This window comes from Andrographis paniculata, unplaced genomic scaffold, assembly GCF_009805555.1.
Source record: "Andrographis paniculata isolate CXL003 unplaced genomic scaffold, ASM980555v1 Contig74END, whole genome shotgun sequence".
Taxonomy (NCBI): Eukaryota; Viridiplantae; Streptophyta; class Magnoliopsida; order Lamiales; family Acanthaceae; genus Andrographis; species Andrographis paniculata.
In genome coordinates this window covers 690,928-709,244 of record NW_026137611.1, presented here as the reverse complement: position 1 = coordinate 709,244, position 18,317 = coordinate 690,928, and the positions used below count along the sequence as shown (strand labels likewise).

The window sequence follows — 18,317 nt, the reverse complement described above, 5'->3', positions numbered from 1 at the left end:
TAGATACAAAAGTGTGAGGGGAAATGAAATATGTGATTGGATGTAGGTTTGGCTTGGCCTCCTCCTATTCCCAATTCTTTGTCCTATAAAAATATTGTATGTTTCTTTATATGAGTTTGAAAAAAAATTAGTTTGAATTTGATATTAAAATAATGTATGATGGAATATTTTGTGAGAGGAAAAAATATATATTTTTTTCGAGAAATACAGAATTCAAATAGTAAAAGTATGAATGTTTGGCAAAAGAAACATAGTGTTAGGACATAAATTGTGAAAATAAATACTCAAACGATTTAGCATCACTACAAGAAAAAATCATTTTTGTAACAAAACTTTTTTGTCTCTAAATCTACTTTTTCCGTTATTAATGACATTAGAAACGGAATTAGGAACGGAATTACGTTAGCTACGTGAACTTTAGGGACGGAATTCCGTTACAAATATATTATTTTTTTGTAGTGCATGCACTTGAAATTCAAATTCAAACATGCATGCATGATTCATATCTATCATGCAATGTGGGCTTGTATGGTCTACTTAAACATGCATGGATTAGTGTGGGCTTGCCCTTGTTGGACTCATCTCGAAACAAAATTTCAAAAAATTTCAATTGAATTTTGAAGAAAAATGGACCTCTTTTAAGTTATACATTTATCAAACTTCAAGCCCACAATATAATCGGACCGACTTGCTGAACTAGCTCAAACCAATGCTCGTGCCTTCACGGACATAGTTTCATATATATACTCCAAACCCTTGTGGCCGGCTTCATCAATTTGTGGGTGTCATTCACCAAGTTTGGTGTTGAGGGACCTAATTAAGCTAAGTTTTGATCGAATTGGTGCTTTGCAAGAGTATGTGAAGTTTCTATATATAGAATATATATTTTGCTTCTATTTGGTGCTATTTGAACTTTAACTTTGTACTATCATAATAATTGAACGATCTTATATATATGAAAAAATCAGCACAAGTCAGCACCATAACAACCGTCCTTTGTAAACATTGGGTTACATATCAAATACTCCTATATTTAAATGAATTTGTTGTTAGCTTCGAATCTCTGAGAGAAAATATTAGAAACTCAAATAAAGTTAGTGTGAGATCCAGTTTTATACATTACGATTACTAAATAGAGATATTTTCTTAAATGATGATTAAATTTAGTAATATATGTTGGGTTAATTAAATTAGGTACTTCAATTATAGGAGATATAGTCTATATATTGATTAAAAAAAATTGCCCAAATGATTTATCTCCACTCACTCGTGCATTCAAACTATTCTATACATTTGCCCATGCAAATATGGCCAAGTTTTCTTCGTATACATCCATGGGCTAAAAGGCTAAGATAATTAAGAATTAATTAATAAGAGCAATTTATACATATGTTAAAAGGGCAGGAAGCATACAGGAGAGGAAGACAGCTAATTTACCAAATTAAACATATAGTAGGGGTTCATATATTTTACAGGAAATGTGTAATCTTTCCTCATAGTCATAAGCCAATATATATATATATATATATATGGTGGGAATTGCATAAATAAATTAAAATATGAGCAATTAAGTAAAGATTATAATAATGGAGTGAGTGAAAAAAGTCCCCCTTTAGCTTCACTGCCCATCACGACCACAATAATTAAACAAAAGCCACCAATTTCAAAAGGTGTTGGAGCATCGATGGATCTCCTGCAGAATATGGATGAATCAGCACATTGATGATATAATATTATTCTTGTCTGCAAATTAGGTTGCAGATAATCTTCAAGTTATCCCTCTTCTCTTCGATCATCCCCTCCATTGATACGAGCTAGGTCGAGCTTCCTGTATCGCATTACAAGTCACATCCACCCATTGATCGACGAAGGATGATGGCATATGGACTGAATCCCAACTCCAAGAAAATCCCTAGTTTTTCCTCCGGTCATCTCGTCGTTGTTCATCGTCCGGCGCCGCTTCGAACCGGAAGGGTTCATGTCCATGTCCATGTGATTTAGGGGAGGGAGATCATTCACTGAACTTTCCATGTCGCTGCCGAGTCCACTGGTTGCTGACGAGTTTGTGGCGTACAGTCCGCAGAACTTGTCTTGAACTGAAACAGTCGTACTTTCACTGCCCTTTAGGGCAAAGCTTCCGAGGAATGAAGGGTCAGCTGTGGCCCCAATTTGAGCAGCTTTCTGCAGCAGAGCTGTTGCAGAAATGGGCAATTGCTGGTGGCTATGGATTTGAGTGCTGAACAGAGATGGAGCTGGAGAAGTACTCACTTCTTTAGGAAGATTTGGGATTTGGATTGGGATAGGGATTGTGGGATGATCTGGGCCGTCCGATGAGGAGGAGAGCTTGTTTCCAAAGTCCCAGTTCATCGACGATGCTGCAGGTGGTGGTGGAGGTGGAGGTGGATTTGGATGATCATGGCCGCCATGGGAGGTGAAGCTATTTAGCCCAGATGTGATGGAGATTCCCAGGGAATTGTTGATCTGTTGTAGATTTTTGGGGGAATGATCATGAGCAGTCATCCACAGCGACAGCTGGCTAGCCCTGATTGGATCGATGATATTGCTGGGATTTTGAATGGGTTTGAAAATGGGGTGGAAATGCTGCCCGATTAAGTGGTAGTTGAAGGTGGTGGTGGTGGTTGCAGGATGGTGGTGCTGCAGGTTGCTGGTGTTCATGTGTATCGCCGCCGCCGCCGTCACTCTCGCCGTCTCTTCGGCTAAGGCGTCGCAGAATGCTCGATGTGTAATGAAGCTGTCTCTCCTGTCCGTACACAAAACACATTTGAGAAATTAATTAATTAAGAAATTGTTAATCAGTTACCAAGACGAGTTATTCAGTAATTAACTAATTAGTTGAACTTAAAAGCAGTAAAAGACTCATCCTTTTTAACAAATTTGAAAAATTGGTGGCATGTTTGTATGGTGAAATTAGGGTTTCCCTTCAATTCCCACTTAACTTTTTGTAATCAATCAAAAAACTTGCATCAAATCTAGAGATATGACCTAATAATCTAGCCTTAATTAGACCTGAGTAGCTACTGCAGTATCAATTCAATTTAATGATTCTGGGCTGTCTGAATCAACGATGAAGATGAAGATATGCATATATAAACATGCCTGGAGAAGAGAGTCCCACAGTCGCATTTGTACTCCCGGGTGCCGCAAGTTTTGGTGTGGGCCTTCCAATCGGAGTGGACAGCGTAGCGCTTGGAGCACTTGTCGCACTTCCATTTCTTGTCGCCGTGCTTCCGGCAGAAGTGCTTCTTGATTCCCGTGAGGTCGCCGAGGGCGCGCGACGGGTGGTGGTGGACGCAGGTCTTCTCCGGGCACACGTACACCCTCTTCCTCGCCGCCTCCTTGCTGCTCCTCTGCTTGAGCTTCCATGGCAGGTTGTGGCCCCTCCTGTGCAGCTGCAGATTCTGATCCCTCTGGAACCCCTTCCCGCATATCTCGCACACGAATCTGTTCGTCGCCATCAGGGTTTTCGGCGACAGCGCGATCACTTCCGCCTCAGGATCTGATACATTCGATTCAATTGAATTCAATTTCAGATCAGACCACTTGATTAATTAGTTATATGTATGTGTATGTATAACCTGGTGTTCCTGGAAGGTTTCTCTTCTTCTTTGGAGGGGGAGGATTAGATCCATCGATGGATCTTTGAGTAGAACAAACTGAAACAAGTTCTTCTGAGCTCATGATGGATGGATAGATGGATCGATCTGCAGGATACTTGATTGATTGATGTTATTACAGGCTACCCAGAAAGATACCTTTACTCACTCTCCCTCATCATGTCTGAATTAATTCCCATGGATGATTCAATCAAGATTTTGATGATCTCTCTCTCTCTCTCTCTCTCTCTCTCTCTCTCTCTCTAGAGTGGGGGAAAAAGCATAAACGAGAATAATACAAAGTGGGGTGATTAAGGTTTTCAATCCTTAACATATATACAACAAAGAGTAGAATACTACGACTACTACTACTACTACAACTACATCTTTAATTGCCTCCTCGTGTACTACAAATTTTTAACAGCTTCCTGTCGGAACAGAATATCATTTTTATTTTTTATTTTTAATTTTCTTTTGGGTCTATAATAATTTATTGTTTTCAAAGAAGGGATCTATTGGGTTTCGATGAAATAGTTTTTATTTTGGTAATTTCATGGGAGACCATTAAAGGTAAAACTTGGAATTGAGGTAAGAGAAGAGAGTATTATTGTATTTGAATATATATTAGAGAGAGACGTATTCAAATTAAAAAGCAACGACACCTCCTTTCCAATTGAATGATTATCCCATAATTGTTTTTGCTTTTTGTTTCTTCTTTTTAATATATTAATTTATTCTTTTTCGAAAATTATTGCATGCACCAAATAATTAATTTTATTGTGTTTAATTCAATCAACAAATTCGGTGATGTGATGTGACCCATTCCCTTGATTGATTAATTAATTAAATTATACACAGCCCCACTTCCAAAATTATGTTACAAATTTAACATTATTCATCATTAATTTAATCATTTTGATGTTTGCTACTTGGCATTCTCATCTCTCAACATAAAAAAAAAAAATATATATATATATATATGGGTATGTTTTTGTTTAATTTTAATTTTAACTTTAATTTTGTGTTTGGTTTAAAATTTGTAATTTAAATAGTAAAAAGTTTAAAAGGTATATATAAGCTCCAAGTTAAGTTTACATAGCTAAAAAATAGTAGACTAGCTTCGAACCGTCCATTTACGTTTGATTTCATTCAACATTTAAGTTAGTTCGAAAATGGTATATACATATATATATATATATATATATACACACACATATATATGATAAAAAAAAAAAAAAAAAAAAACTTCAATAATGGGTATATATATGTGTTGCTATCATAATTAACAATATGTGTAGCCCAAAAAATAATCTTTAGGTATTATTTCTTTGTTCATATAAACAACTAAAGGATTAGTGTGTGTATATATATATATATATATGTTTATATTTTCAATGTTAATGAAAAAGAATAATGGAGCCATGCATGCATGTGCACGTGCACGTGCCTACATCATGCAGTGCAGTACGTCTGTCCAAATACAAGGACAAATAAATTTCAAAAAAATTAATCCAAATGGAATTCGTAGAGTAGACCTATTTTATCACTTGTCACATTTATTTTCATTTCCAAATACCATTATTGATTAAATTTAAACAACGTAGTAAAAATATATAAATCATAATGCTTTTATTTTATTACCATGCACGTGAGATTACGTGGAACTTATAAATTTCATCTGCAATGATTTTTAAATAATTAGTGAAATTATCTCCCTTTTTCAAAACTTTGGAATTATCAAAATTTAATTCTGATTCGAAGATTGCATCATAAAGATAAAGAGCAAATCCTGCAAAACCAATATTTAGATAAGAGCTACAATTAACAATAGTGAATACAATTTTAAAATTAACATTTAGATCTATATCTATCTGTAAATAAATAGATCGTATATAAAATTATATTACTATGTGAATACATTTAATGATGAATTGAGAAAGAAGTGTGTAATCTTTAAAAATGAAAAAAAATAAAAAATCATATCTTTTATTTATTTTATTTTAGATATAGTATAATAATCTTAAAAATAAAAAGTATTTTTTTTCTCGTAAATCACTTATCAATATTCAATCTACGGATTTGTTCTTTTTATACTCGGTTTTAGTTTTTTCAACTATGCAGCTCACACATGCACTTTCTAAAGAAATAATAATAATGCCCTTCTATTTTCTCTTGCAAAAATTCATTTTTGTGATTTTGCAATTGATCTTATACAATTTAAAGTGATTAATTTTAATTTTTATTCCATCTTTATTTAAGATGGTCACTTTTGAGTTGGTTAATTTCCTCTATAATATTGATGGCTCATATGGTGTTAACTCATTGTTCATGATTATGAATAATAATAATAATAATAATAATAATAATAATAATAATAATAATAATAATGTATCCAATAAGAAATCTTGGGATAGTTTGATAGTTGGGTGGTACACGACCACTTTAATGAGAGACTTTTAGTTAAAGTTTTGCAAATGCAAATATTCTTTGCTTTTCAAGGAATGTGCTGGAATCAATTTTTAATATGTGTGTGTTACCAATTTTAATTTAATTAAATACATACCCTTAATTAATTGCTAGTAATTTTTACAAGGGTAGATTTCATTGAAATTTCTTGACAATTAAGAGACCTGAATTTGGACCACAAGCAATTTATATATAATTGAAAATTTTAAACCCTTACTGTGACAATTCCAATAAAGGAAAATAAAAAATATATATATAAATGTAGTGGGGATTTTAGGATGTAAATTAAGCATAGAGTTAGACAAACAACTGACAAAAACAGTGAATTTTTTGAACAGTGAGCACTAATTAATTTGTTAAATTAATTAGTTATTAGTAAATTAATTAATTTGGTGTGGGTGTGGGTGTGGGCTGACTTTGCCTGCCAACCCTTAGCTTTATGATAATCATAATCTAATGATGTTTTTGCTTTGTGGGATTTGTTTAGAATTTAATCTTTGGAGTTTAGCTGTTGAACTTTGGTGACCTAAGAATATTCTTCCCTACTATCAATGCCTTCAACTTTTTTTTCAAAGTCCAGCTCTTTCTTGCATTTCCCCTCACCTTTTTTTTTTTTTTTTAAATAAAAACTAAATATATATTTATTAATTAATAGTTTGGTTGTTTAAATATTGGAGGACTCAATTAGGAGTTCGAAGAAAGAAATATGATCCAAATTAAACGTGTATATAAATGTATAAATGAATTGATTTAATTACTTATAATATTATGTTTATAACATAACAAAATCATAATCTCATATACTAACTTCGTTTCAAAAGAAGAGTATCATTGATTTTTTTTTGCGTATAAATTTTTTAATATTAAATATTATATTAATACATAGTATAAATCAAGAGAAAAATATAAAAATATCTCTATTAGTCTCATGTAATATAAATACAATAATATTTGTAGAGTAAATTAGACGGAGGCCGTACAATAATCCTTTAACACCATAGTACTATTAAACTCTTTCGAATAAATTTTTCATTAATTTTTCGAGTCATCGAATTTAAAGGCCTTGGAAATTTGGATGATAGAAATAATTAATAGTATTGACTAAAACTTGCATGGCCAAACCTTGATTAATTTTCACATATGTAATTTGACTAGCTGTTAAAAAATACCCCTTCTGTACAAGTTAATTATACCACAATGTCTGGATACGAAAATTAAAAATTAATAATATTTTTGTAATTTAAAAATGAGGTATGTAAAAAATAAAATAAATGTATTATAAGAAATTTATTAAATAGGTAATAATATAATAGAGTATTAAGCAGAAAAAAAAATAATGACATATTTGTTATTATCAGTTAAAATAGGAATAATAAAATTATGATTGAATAAAAATGTTTAAAATAAATAAATTATGCTTAAATAAATAAAATAAAGGATGACATAATTGTTCCAGATTAATTGAGGGAATATAAATTAGTGAATCAAGTTAATAGCTACTTAGCTGTAATATATTTATATTTATATTTATAATATGTATATATATATATTTACTGTAACCTAGTTAGCTATTTGACCAGCTGCTTTAAAAAATCAAGATTTGTTTATTTAATCCCAAATCTCAAATTTTTTATTATTTGGACTCTGTATTTTTTTTTTTTAAAAAAATAATTCATAAAATATCCCATCATATATTATTTTATTATTAATCTTAAAACCAAAATTTTTCAAAATACACCAAAAGCAACATTCCCAACACAGCAGGATGTGTGTATGTATAGAGAGAGAGAGAGAGAGAGAGAGAGAGAGAGAGAGAGAGAGAGAGAGAGAGAGAGAGAGAGAGAGAGAGAGAGAGAGAGAGAGAGAGAGAGAGAGAGAGAGAGAGAGAGAGAGAAAAAAGAAGGGTTTGGGGAAAAGTAAATAGTTGTCCATAAGGATATGTCCATTTTCTTAGCTGATTGTCATGTCCTCTTGTATTCTTCTTCTTGCTATCTATCTTTTAAATTAATATTAGGAATTTGGAATTTGGAATTTGGAATTGGTGGTCAATCTAGGACTTTGAAAGAAATCAAATTTAATGTTTTATTGATAAATTAATATTGTTGTTGTAGATATATATATGATCAGTGTGGTGTGTCTTCATGTGTTTGTCTTCTTCCAAATTAAATTTCAATGTCAATTAATAGTTTCAGTGATATATATACATATGTCTTAATTATTCAATATATATATATATATATATATATATTCCTTGTCTAGATCTGTTTGTTTGTAGTATGATGATGCCCATGGATTTTGGAACCAAATCTGTGCCTTATATTTGCGACCTGAACGAGGTTAATTATGACATTAGTACGTATGTTTGTTCACTACAAGACAACTATCTATATATATATATATATATGCATGTATCTCAATAAGCAAAATATAATAATCATATATTGTAAAAAATGAATTAATTGGCTGGAATCTAAGATATTTTTGAAATACTACTGGAAAACAATTTCAAAACACCATGCATATATAGATTGATCATTGAAGATATATGGGTTTTACAATGGATACAATAAATAATATTATTAACTCAAGAACACTAATCAAGGAAACCCCATAAATAACGTTGCAAGAAGTGGTCGAGTTGGTCATAACTTCAAATTCTAACATTGTGGTCATTTCTGTTATTTGTGATCATGAATGACTTTGTGGTATAGGGCTAAGTGCGACCGACTGCGAATTTTTACGTTATTAAAAAAAATAAAAATAAAAATAAAACCGCATAATATAACTTTGATGATTAGTCTAAAGTTATTTCTTTATAATATATATATATATATATGAATAACATCTGACCAGTCAACATTAGATATATATGTATATATATAATGATAATGCAATCATCACTCACTCAAAAAACATGATGATATATTATTTGTAAAAGATAATGCTGAAATGTTCCTTTTACCAAAGTAAAGTGCCACTCACCCTCCATGTATTATTATTATTATTATTATTATTATTATTATTATTATTATTATTATTATTGTTATTTATTGGTCATTCTATCCATAACATCTACTTGCTAATTTTACTATTAGTTTTTTTGTAGGCTGGAAGTTGCTATTGGCATTCTTTCTTTTATTTACTTCTTTGGTTAATTATGATCTGTTATAAATCAGAAATCATCTTAACTTGATATTTGATTTTGGTTAATCCTAATTATAAGTACATAGTCAATATATATATATATATATATATATGATGCTCTTGCACAAATAAAGATAATTGAATAAGAGAATAATTGTCCATTAAGAATCAAAATGTTTTTTATTCAACCAAGACTACGTACAAAACAATAGTAAAATTTTACGGGCTATTTTCAATTCATAGGCCCAAATTAAAATAGGTAGGGTTGAGACTGCTCAAGGCCCACTTCAAGGCCGCCCCGCCCAGCTATTGGACTTGGGCCCAACAGGACTAGACTCTGGTAATCTCTAGACTAGCTATGATTATGATTATTATTATTATTATTCTATCATAATTTCAAACTACAACAACATTATTGTTCACATAAAAAAACAAAGGAATATGATATCATTAATCAAACGCATCGATCCAAACGGGAGGGATGAAGTATTAGTATATTATTATAAAATAAATAATGATATTACTATATATAAAAAATAATTATTTAAATTGTTTAAATTGAATTTGAAAACTGCCGATACTAACTTAATCATTTGATATATTTGGAATTTTTTTGAACTTTTTAATTAAATAAAATAATATATCTATATAATAAAATTTTAGAAATTTCTAAACCATTTTATTATCCATTCATTATTCTACTGGTCTCCAAATACTCAAAGCCTTATTCATCAAATAAAATAATACATAATAAAATTTCAGAAATTCCGAAACAGTTTTAGATGGATTCGGAATCTTGGGAGCTTTTAGTAAAGAATTCCAGTTTGAACAAAAACAGGCAATTCGGAAATGTTGGGGAAGTTTTTCTATGGTACATTTTCTTTCATTCATATGCATGTCTGAGTAAATTTTTTTGGCCTTAGCTGCTAATTAAGAACTTTAAACTAAAGCCAACCCTATATCTGCTATGCTATATATTGGAACTGATGTTCCATTTAATGTTATAATCAGTCTCTAAAGATTTGGAAGAAAAGAAAAGATCTCATGCATACAAGGAAATTATAAAGATTAAAGCATGTGAAAAGGCTATATATCCTAGCCATAGCCATAGGTCTTCAAAACAAAGGGTCCACTTTCCACTACATACCACTAAATTCAAGGTAAATTTGATAGTGCCTAATCAGATGGTGATGTATCTATTCATTTACCAATTGCAAGACCAAGACCAAGATTCACATGGATTTGAAATATATATATATATATATTTGCAATCATACAAAAATTAATATTGGTTGCCAGATTAATTGCCACTCAAGTATCTCCTTTAATTTATTTTGTGTTACATTCTTCATTGTTAGTGATTCAAAATTATTTTTGAAGGCTCTCTGATGAGTTACTGAAGGACCCATTACCGAGTAAGAATTTGATTTCAATCTTTTTACTATATAATCATTGTAATTTTTTGTAAAAATATTATATACCGTATCACAATTACAATTGAAATCATAAATCAAAACCAGAAAACATAACCAAACACCTTAAACCCTTGAGATCCCAGATTTTTGTCACAGTAGAAACGTAAATATTAAAAAGATATCTATATATAGATATTCGCATTGGAAGAAATTTCAATTTCATATTCCGACATTAAAAATACAACAGTGGTAAACCAGCGAAAGAAAAACTTAATATGCATAGGAAGAAAATGAATAAAGTTAGATCATCATCGACCAAATAGAATTCGAAATCCAAGCAATCCATTCCATTCCATTAAAGATTTTATTGCAGGATATACAATCAGATTTAAGGGATGCAGGTGTCACATAATAATAAAAGTAAATGGTCCAACGGAAGATAAAAGATAACCTAAATTTTCGGTGACTAGAGTTGATCTAGCAAAAATAATTACATATTAAAATTAAAATAATTACAATTACTGACACCAAAATTTAGAAATGATGCAATTAATAAATAATTAAAAATATATTAGTAAAAATAATTATAGATTAAAATTAAAATAACTAATTAGAATAATTATAAATTTAAAATTTTAAAATATGATTAAAGCGGAACAGATAGAAACAAAAACTATGACATGAAACATAGGACGGAGGGATTAAATAATAATATGGTATGAACCGAGTCATTACTAAGATAACTTGAGAGAGAAGCACAAAGAATTTGGAATAGCATATGCATGCTCAAAGCAAGTTTGTATTAACACAGAAACACATGTCCGAACAAAGCAAAAACAAAGATGATTGACACACACACACAAACATTTGTGAAAACAACCAAAGGGCATAGCTGAATCATTGAATGATTAATGTAAATCATGTAATGTGCCTCAACGATTAAATAACACCCAGTTGAGCGGGCAGCATTTTTATATATCAATTGTGTATATCATATCACCGAAGAGAAAAAAAATTGAAATGGTGAGTCTTACCTCTTCCCAACCTGCTCTGAGTTCAGATCCTGAAGGTTTAGCAACAGCTCATCAGAGTTCAAATACACCTTGTTGTTCGATGCAGCCACTGTGTGCGAAATTTCTCTGGATGCTTCAATCCTCCTGAGTGTAATAAAGGCCGGATTGTTGGCAATGGCTTGACCAATCAGCTGGGCACTCTTAGCCTCACCCTGTCGATTAAATGATACTTACATTAAAGCATAATAACAACAATGTTTAAGCACACTTGTGCTACAGTTAACACTGCAAACCAAATAAAAATTGCAGAATAAAGTCATAACAGAAGATAATTGGACAGCATAGACATCATCAAGTAGCCACTATCTTACCTGGGCTCTTATGATAGCACTTTGTTTGTCTTGCTCGGCCTTTTCAACTACAAATTTGGCTCTCTCAGCTTCTTGCGCTGCTACCTGTTTAGCTTCAATTGCTGCAGTGAACTCCTTCCCAAATGTGAGGCTGGTAATTGACACATCATCTAATGCAATATTAAAGAAGGCAGCTCTCTCGGTCAATATTTTCCGTATTTCCCTACTGACATTCTGCATTCATCAAAATTATGGCAAATACATCATTACAAATATTTTTCACATTTCATCTCAATCTAAAGCAACACAATATCTTCTTCACTGAATCCGGTGGTAGCTACCAATGTACTTCAGGCTTGTGAGTTGCATATATCACACTCAAAAGTTCAAATTATTTGATATAAATCAACACACTTGTCTTACTGTATCCATCATTTCAGGTTGCATTCAGTGCAATATCCTGTTTTGTATGATACAATCATACAAGAATAACGTGAGAAGTATAATTAAATGATTAAACCCGATGTGTTTTTATCCAAAAAGTGAACTACTATGTAAAAATATAAAATGAAATCATGATCTCTTCATAATCATTTCCAAGACCCACAATTTAAATCACTAAAATAGGTGGACAATAAACAGAAGCTGTCCTTACCTCTCTTTGTGTGATCAGTTGGCTAGCATTGTATTGAGCAACCACCGCTTTCAAAGTCTCATGAATTATTGAAGGCAGAACTCTCTCATTGTAGTTTTCACCAAGGGTGCGATAAATAGTGGGCAACTGATCTGGGACAGGTCGTGTGAGAACTCGAAGACCTATTCTAACCTGCATAGATTAGATAAATCATTTCAATCACAATTCTGAGAAGTGCAACAATGCACATTCATTCAAAGAGAAATAAGCCCCAAAAAGCAGTAATTATAATGCACAGTGGTCTGGATCCTTATATTTAAGACCAAATAAAATCTGCTAAAGGATATAAATGAGTTAAGCAATTTCAAATATGTGAATACATTTTAGTATAAAATAGAATATGTGCACCTTAAATAATAGAATATATTCTAGTATAAAATAGAGTATTTGCATCTTAAAAAAAAATACATGATTCATTGAACCTAGACTAGGTTCTTTAATTTATTCTTAAATGTGCCTATAGTGATTATATATACTTCACTCAATCAATTGTAAAATTTGATAGAAATATACGCCTCTTGTTCTCCTCGTTGACAAAATATATTATAGAGCATCTACCAGTCTAAAAGTCATATTATAAAATGGACAAAAAGTTACATCATTCCAATTTCAGCAAAATCTTTGTTACTCTATATCTAGGAAAGGAAGTTACAGCGCCCTATATAATACCAAGTACTAATAGAAATATATACAACTGCAGTATCACCAAATTGTAAGTGACCAATCACAAAAAGTAAATGAGTGGAGATGCAGGGGTCGTGGGGTGGGAAGGGGAACATTAGAGAGATGTTTACCATCTGAAGGTCTCGACTGCCAGAAGTGCTCTCCACAAGATGAGGTCGAGCTCGGACATCATAAATAACTGGCCTTTCAAACCATGGGATCATGATGTGTGTCCCTTCAGGATACACCTAGAAAAAAATAATAATAATAAAATAAGCAACTTCTTTACTTTTGCCTATAAAATAAAAAAAAAAAAAAAAAAAAAAAATCTGTGTATTTGTAAATGCAAAATCATTATTATTATTTATTATCAATATCAATGGGAAGACAATACGGCAATCTCTTAATTTTGTTTCATTTCAAATTTTATTTTTTGGAATAAAATAATAAGCATACTATTACATTATTTGATTTCATACAGTTCAATGAATAATTTTCAATCTGCTAAAACAAAACAAAAAGGGGAAACCATATATATATCTAGAAGAAATATAGGGATTGATTTATAAATAAATATTTTATATATAATATTATATACATATGAACTTATATATTCTAGACCCATATATAAACATTTATATTAATACTATAGATGTATTTACTTGGGCTATGGACAGCTTCTCAAATGACCCTGGGCATGTCCAAATAACTACATTACCATAATATTATGTAAACATGCTTCTTATTCGTAATTGACAAGCATTAAGTAACATCCCATACTAACTACAACACAATATTTTATCACCAGTACACCAAACACCAAAAAGAAGAAAAAACAGAACTTCAACAAGCAGCTGGGAATATTGAAATTATAAATTGGAGAGTTTCGGTGAATAGAAATATCAAATTCAAATAATAGAGATAATGAGTTGCAAGAACCTTGTCTTTGATCCCAACAAGACGGTTGAAAACAATGGCTCGGTGGCCTCCATCAACATTGTAGAGGCTGTTAGATATTCCATACACACCAAGACCTGCAACGACTCCCAACTTGATTAAGGCAGAGGCCGCACCACCAGGCATTTTGGGAATGTTGACATTGTTTAGGTTCATCTTTTAAGCAACTGCAAATTAGAAAATTTTATAAATCATGGATTCTATCATATTGTTTATGTTTTAATTTATCAAGCAGGGGAAGAAATTCGAAGCAGTTTCTCTCATTACAAACAAATAAAATATAAAATAAATCAGAAACTGGCAAATAAAAAGCAACTAAATGAATTACAAGCAATGAATATTATCCGAATCCTGTAGATGCAAAAAATAAAATAAATTTGAAAATAAAGAAGGCACATATAAGATTCCCAGTCAGAAACAGCGTAGTTGAAGCCGCCCCCATAAACCCACCGAGCAAAAATGAGATTAAACTAGATACACCTTTCATAATGAACTCAAAACATGAATACACGAACACTGTAGGCTCCGAATCAGACTATTAAACTTGCAGGCCGATTCAAGCATTTAATCGCATCACTATAAAATCGCACAAAAACGAATCGAAATGAATCGCGCGCAGAGAAAGAACGACCGGAAATGGTGATGAGCAAAGTCCATGGCGTACCTCAATCAGTAGAGAACGAATAAGAATACGATCTTTGAAGGAGATATGGAGAAGGCGTATAAAACGGACAGGGTTTTAGAGAGCGAGCAAACTTGGGGAAGAGGTCAGTACTCAAAAGTCATTATTAGGGTTTTGGAGAGGGGATGATGTCTATTTTCTAATTTTTTTTCAATGCAGAATTTGCTTTGAAGGGGACTTGCACTTGCATTTTTAAAACCGAAATGGTTCATTTTAATCAACATTTTATTTACTTGAGATAAAATGTATTAAATTAAAATATATTTTCAAAAAATAAATATTTTTATTTAAATTTACAATTTCTTTATTTTTTTTTTTATAAATTAGTTGTTTATATTAATTATAAATAAATAAATAGTGTTTTTTTTATATTTATTTATATTATATAAAATTTTATTATTTAAAAATGTATCCATATTTTTAATTTTCTTAATTATATATATAATTTATTTTAAAATTAACAATATTGCTAATACATAAAAAATAATAAAATATATCATATCTCATTTTTACAGATAATATCATTATATTTTTGTTTTAAAAATCAATTAATTATTTTAAATGAATTGAATTTTAATTAATTGATAATAATAGTAATATTTTGAATTTTAAATCCAACATTATTTTTTTTAACCAATTGGATAATAATATCATTTCATACTTTAAACGGGACAGTAATTTTTTTTTAATTGTGATATAACTATCATTGTCCACTAATTTATAAGTGCATTTGTCATTGTCTTTGAGCATAGTGTAAAAATAAATACTTCTTCTATTATTTTTTTTAAAAAAAATTAACGTTTATTTTAATACTAATGTATTAGTATTACTCTTTTTACAATAATAATAAAAAAAAATTACTAAAAAGGACAAATAAAAATAGTAAATTATTGCTTTAAATTGAGATAGTATGTTTTTTAATAAAAAATTATGTTTCTTCAATTTAAAAAAAATAGTGTTATTTTTTAAAAATATTTATATTATCATAAAATTATTATTATTATTATTATTATTTTATTATTAACATATACTTTATCACTATATATAATGTCAGTATTTTCTAACCAAAGAAAAATGGAAGGAAAATATTACCAAAGACAATTGGAAGGAAAATGTTTATATGGATACTGTAAAGTTAGAAACCCTTATCATTTTTTTTTCAGAAACGAACTTCTAATGAGCCGGTGACATTCCTCCATCGGTAAATCACAATTCACAATTTTGTTGTTCTTGCGAGAATCAAGGCAGTGAGTAGCTGCACTGAACTGAAGGAATGGTATTACCGTTATTTAAGCTTGGCACACTTGCGCTGAAAACATTTGCCAAGCCGATCGGGAATCGTATAAAGAAAGAGGCTGGCTTCCACCCCAGGTTCAGACAATCAATCATAAACATCGCGCAGGTTATGATTCTTTTCCCTGATATTTTTTGTAAGCTTGATTTCTGTTGATTTCGCTTTTCCCTACGAGCTAAATCAGAAGAGGAATTGTTTGTTTGAATGGACGGATCATATATCATGGATGATTCTATCAAGATGAATTGTTTGATCTCGAGTTTATTTTTCAATATTGCAATGTGATTTGTATTTGTTGTCTGTCATGCTCTGCTCAATTCATTGCCTACCAGTTTAATTCAGAAATCCGCTGTTTACTTTGCTTGCAGTTTATCTTTGAACATTCCTTTCATTATTCATTTTATTATGAGGCGTCATTTTTGCTATAGATCAATTTGACTCAACTCCAACTGAACGCTGGTAAGGTTGCATTGGTTTGGTTTTGTATGAAATCATTCACAGATTCGTGAATTCTGAAGGGTTAACACCTAGCCTGGTTTTGAAACTTTGGACAGAACATAGCACCCTGCTTATTTTTCAGTTTTGAAGAGCTAAAAAATATATATGAATAGCTTGAAAATAAAAAATCTAAATCTACTTTGTTTGTTGTTTGATTATATTTCATAATTTGTGTATCCTATATATGCATGATGCTATATACCGTCTGTAGTTTGTATAGCAAACAATCTGAAGGTTTTGATGTGGTTCAGCGAATGTGCCTAGATCATTCAGTTGAACACCAAGAACATTACTATTCAATACATTATGCTGATTTAGATTCTAATAAGGAATCAATACTACTCTACTTTCAAACATAATTCTTCTCTTTTGGACAACGATCATTAATAAGTTTGTTATGTCTTATTGTTGTATTTGCATTGAGAATTTGTAACTAATGAGTTTAGAACGTTGAACTTTTTTTTGCAGGCAAATCATAGGTTCACCACAACTTTGCAAAGACGTATATATGGTCGGGCAACTGATGTTGCAATTCGTCCTCTAAATGAAGAAAAGGCTGTTCAAGCTGCTGCAGACCTTCTAGGAGAACTCTTTGTTTTCTCGGTACGCATCCGAAACTACACATTTATGTCCACATTAGCGGTTCTTACATATTTTGTCATTTGACAACATAAATAACTTCATAGATTTCACTTCTGCAAACAATATCCTTCCTTTTTTAAAAGGTGGCTTACTTGAGTTCATTCGCCTTATATACACAAACAATTTTTTTCTAAACAATGCCCTGAGGTTGGCAGCCTCAATTTTTTCTTGATCACTGTAAAACGTTGAATGGTTTTTTGTTTGTGGACATCCAGATGCAGAATGTCCAAGAAAATGCATATCCCCCTTGGCCTTTGCTGTTTCTCTTCACTCAATATTGTTTCTCATTTTGGCGATGCTCTCTTTGCTCGGTGTTCTGGCAATTTAGTTTCTATATCTATATACTTGCTTACATACGCTGGTATCTATCTTTTCCTTTTAGGTTGCTGGTGGTGCTGTGATCTTTGAGGTCCAAAGAAGCGCCAGATCAGAAGCCCGGAAAGAGGAGCTCCGCAAACAGGAATTAGAGGTCAGTTCATCCTCACAAATTCTCTCAAATTGGAACCGGAGGCTCGTCATTTTCTTAAGGCTCGACATTTAGCGCTTACTTTTCTCCATCTGTGTCAGGCAATGAAGCAAAGAGATGACGAATTAGCCCAGGAAGTCTTGCAGCTCAAACTCAGACAGGCAGAGTTAGAGCAGCTTATCATAGGACAACGGGCCCTAACAGGTATTTTTAACTCGAAAGGATCTGACCACAAAGAGGACTGAGTCATCCCTGCATAACATCAAATTTAGGACAATGTACAATCCATCTGAACAATTCTTTGATTTCTTGGTTAAATAGTTTGGTAGTGCCTCTCAGCAGCTGTCCATATAACCAATCGATCTACACATCGACGAAAATTGATCCAACGGACATCAAAATTACACACATCCTCACAC

The 18,317-nt window shown here is 31.4% G+C and overlaps 3 protein-coding genes across 3 annotated transcripts; 1 reads left to right on the top strand and 2 right to left on the bottom strand.

Annotated features, from left to right (window-relative positions):
- Positions 1–1,393: 1,393 nt before the first annotated feature.
- LOC127265898 (zinc finger protein NUTCRACKER-like) lies at positions 1,394–3,933 on the bottom strand. The gene is made up of 3 exons (XM_051295917.1): positions 3,597–3,933; positions 3,118–3,517; positions 1,394–2,761 (listed from the first exon to the last, which is right to left on the bottom strand). The coding sequence occupies exons 1-3, from the start codon at positions 3,697–3,699 to the stop codon at positions 1,846–1,848; spliced, it is 1,419 nt and encodes a 472-aa protein (XP_051151874.1). The 5' UTR covers positions 3,700–3,933; the 3' UTR covers positions 1,394–1,845.
- A 7,389-nt stretch (positions 3,934–11,322) lies between these two features.
- On the bottom strand, positions 11,323–15,155 carry LOC127265899 (prohibitin-1, mitochondrial-like). Its single transcript, XM_051295918.1, has 6 exons — positions 14,981–15,155; positions 14,299–14,483; positions 13,491–13,607; positions 12,658–12,828; positions 12,024–12,236; positions 11,323–11,864 (listed from the first exon to the last, which is right to left on the bottom strand). The coding sequence occupies exons 2-6, from the start codon at positions 14,470–14,472 to the stop codon at positions 11,670–11,672; spliced, it is 870 nt and encodes a 289-aa protein (XP_051151875.1). The 5' UTR covers positions 14,473–14,483; positions 14,981–15,155; the 3' UTR covers positions 11,323–11,669.
- A 979-nt stretch (positions 15,156–16,134) lies between these two features.
- On the top strand, positions 16,135–18,306 carry LOC127265900 (OPA3-like protein). Its single transcript, XM_051295919.1, has 4 exons — positions 16,135–16,400; positions 17,259–17,393; positions 17,815–17,901; positions 18,000–18,306. The coding sequence occupies exons 1-4, from the start codon at positions 16,272–16,274 to the stop codon at positions 18,141–18,143; spliced, it is 495 nt and encodes a 164-aa protein (XP_051151876.1). The 5' UTR covers positions 16,135–16,271; the 3' UTR covers positions 18,144–18,306.
- Positions 18,307–18,317: the final 11 nt, after the last annotated feature.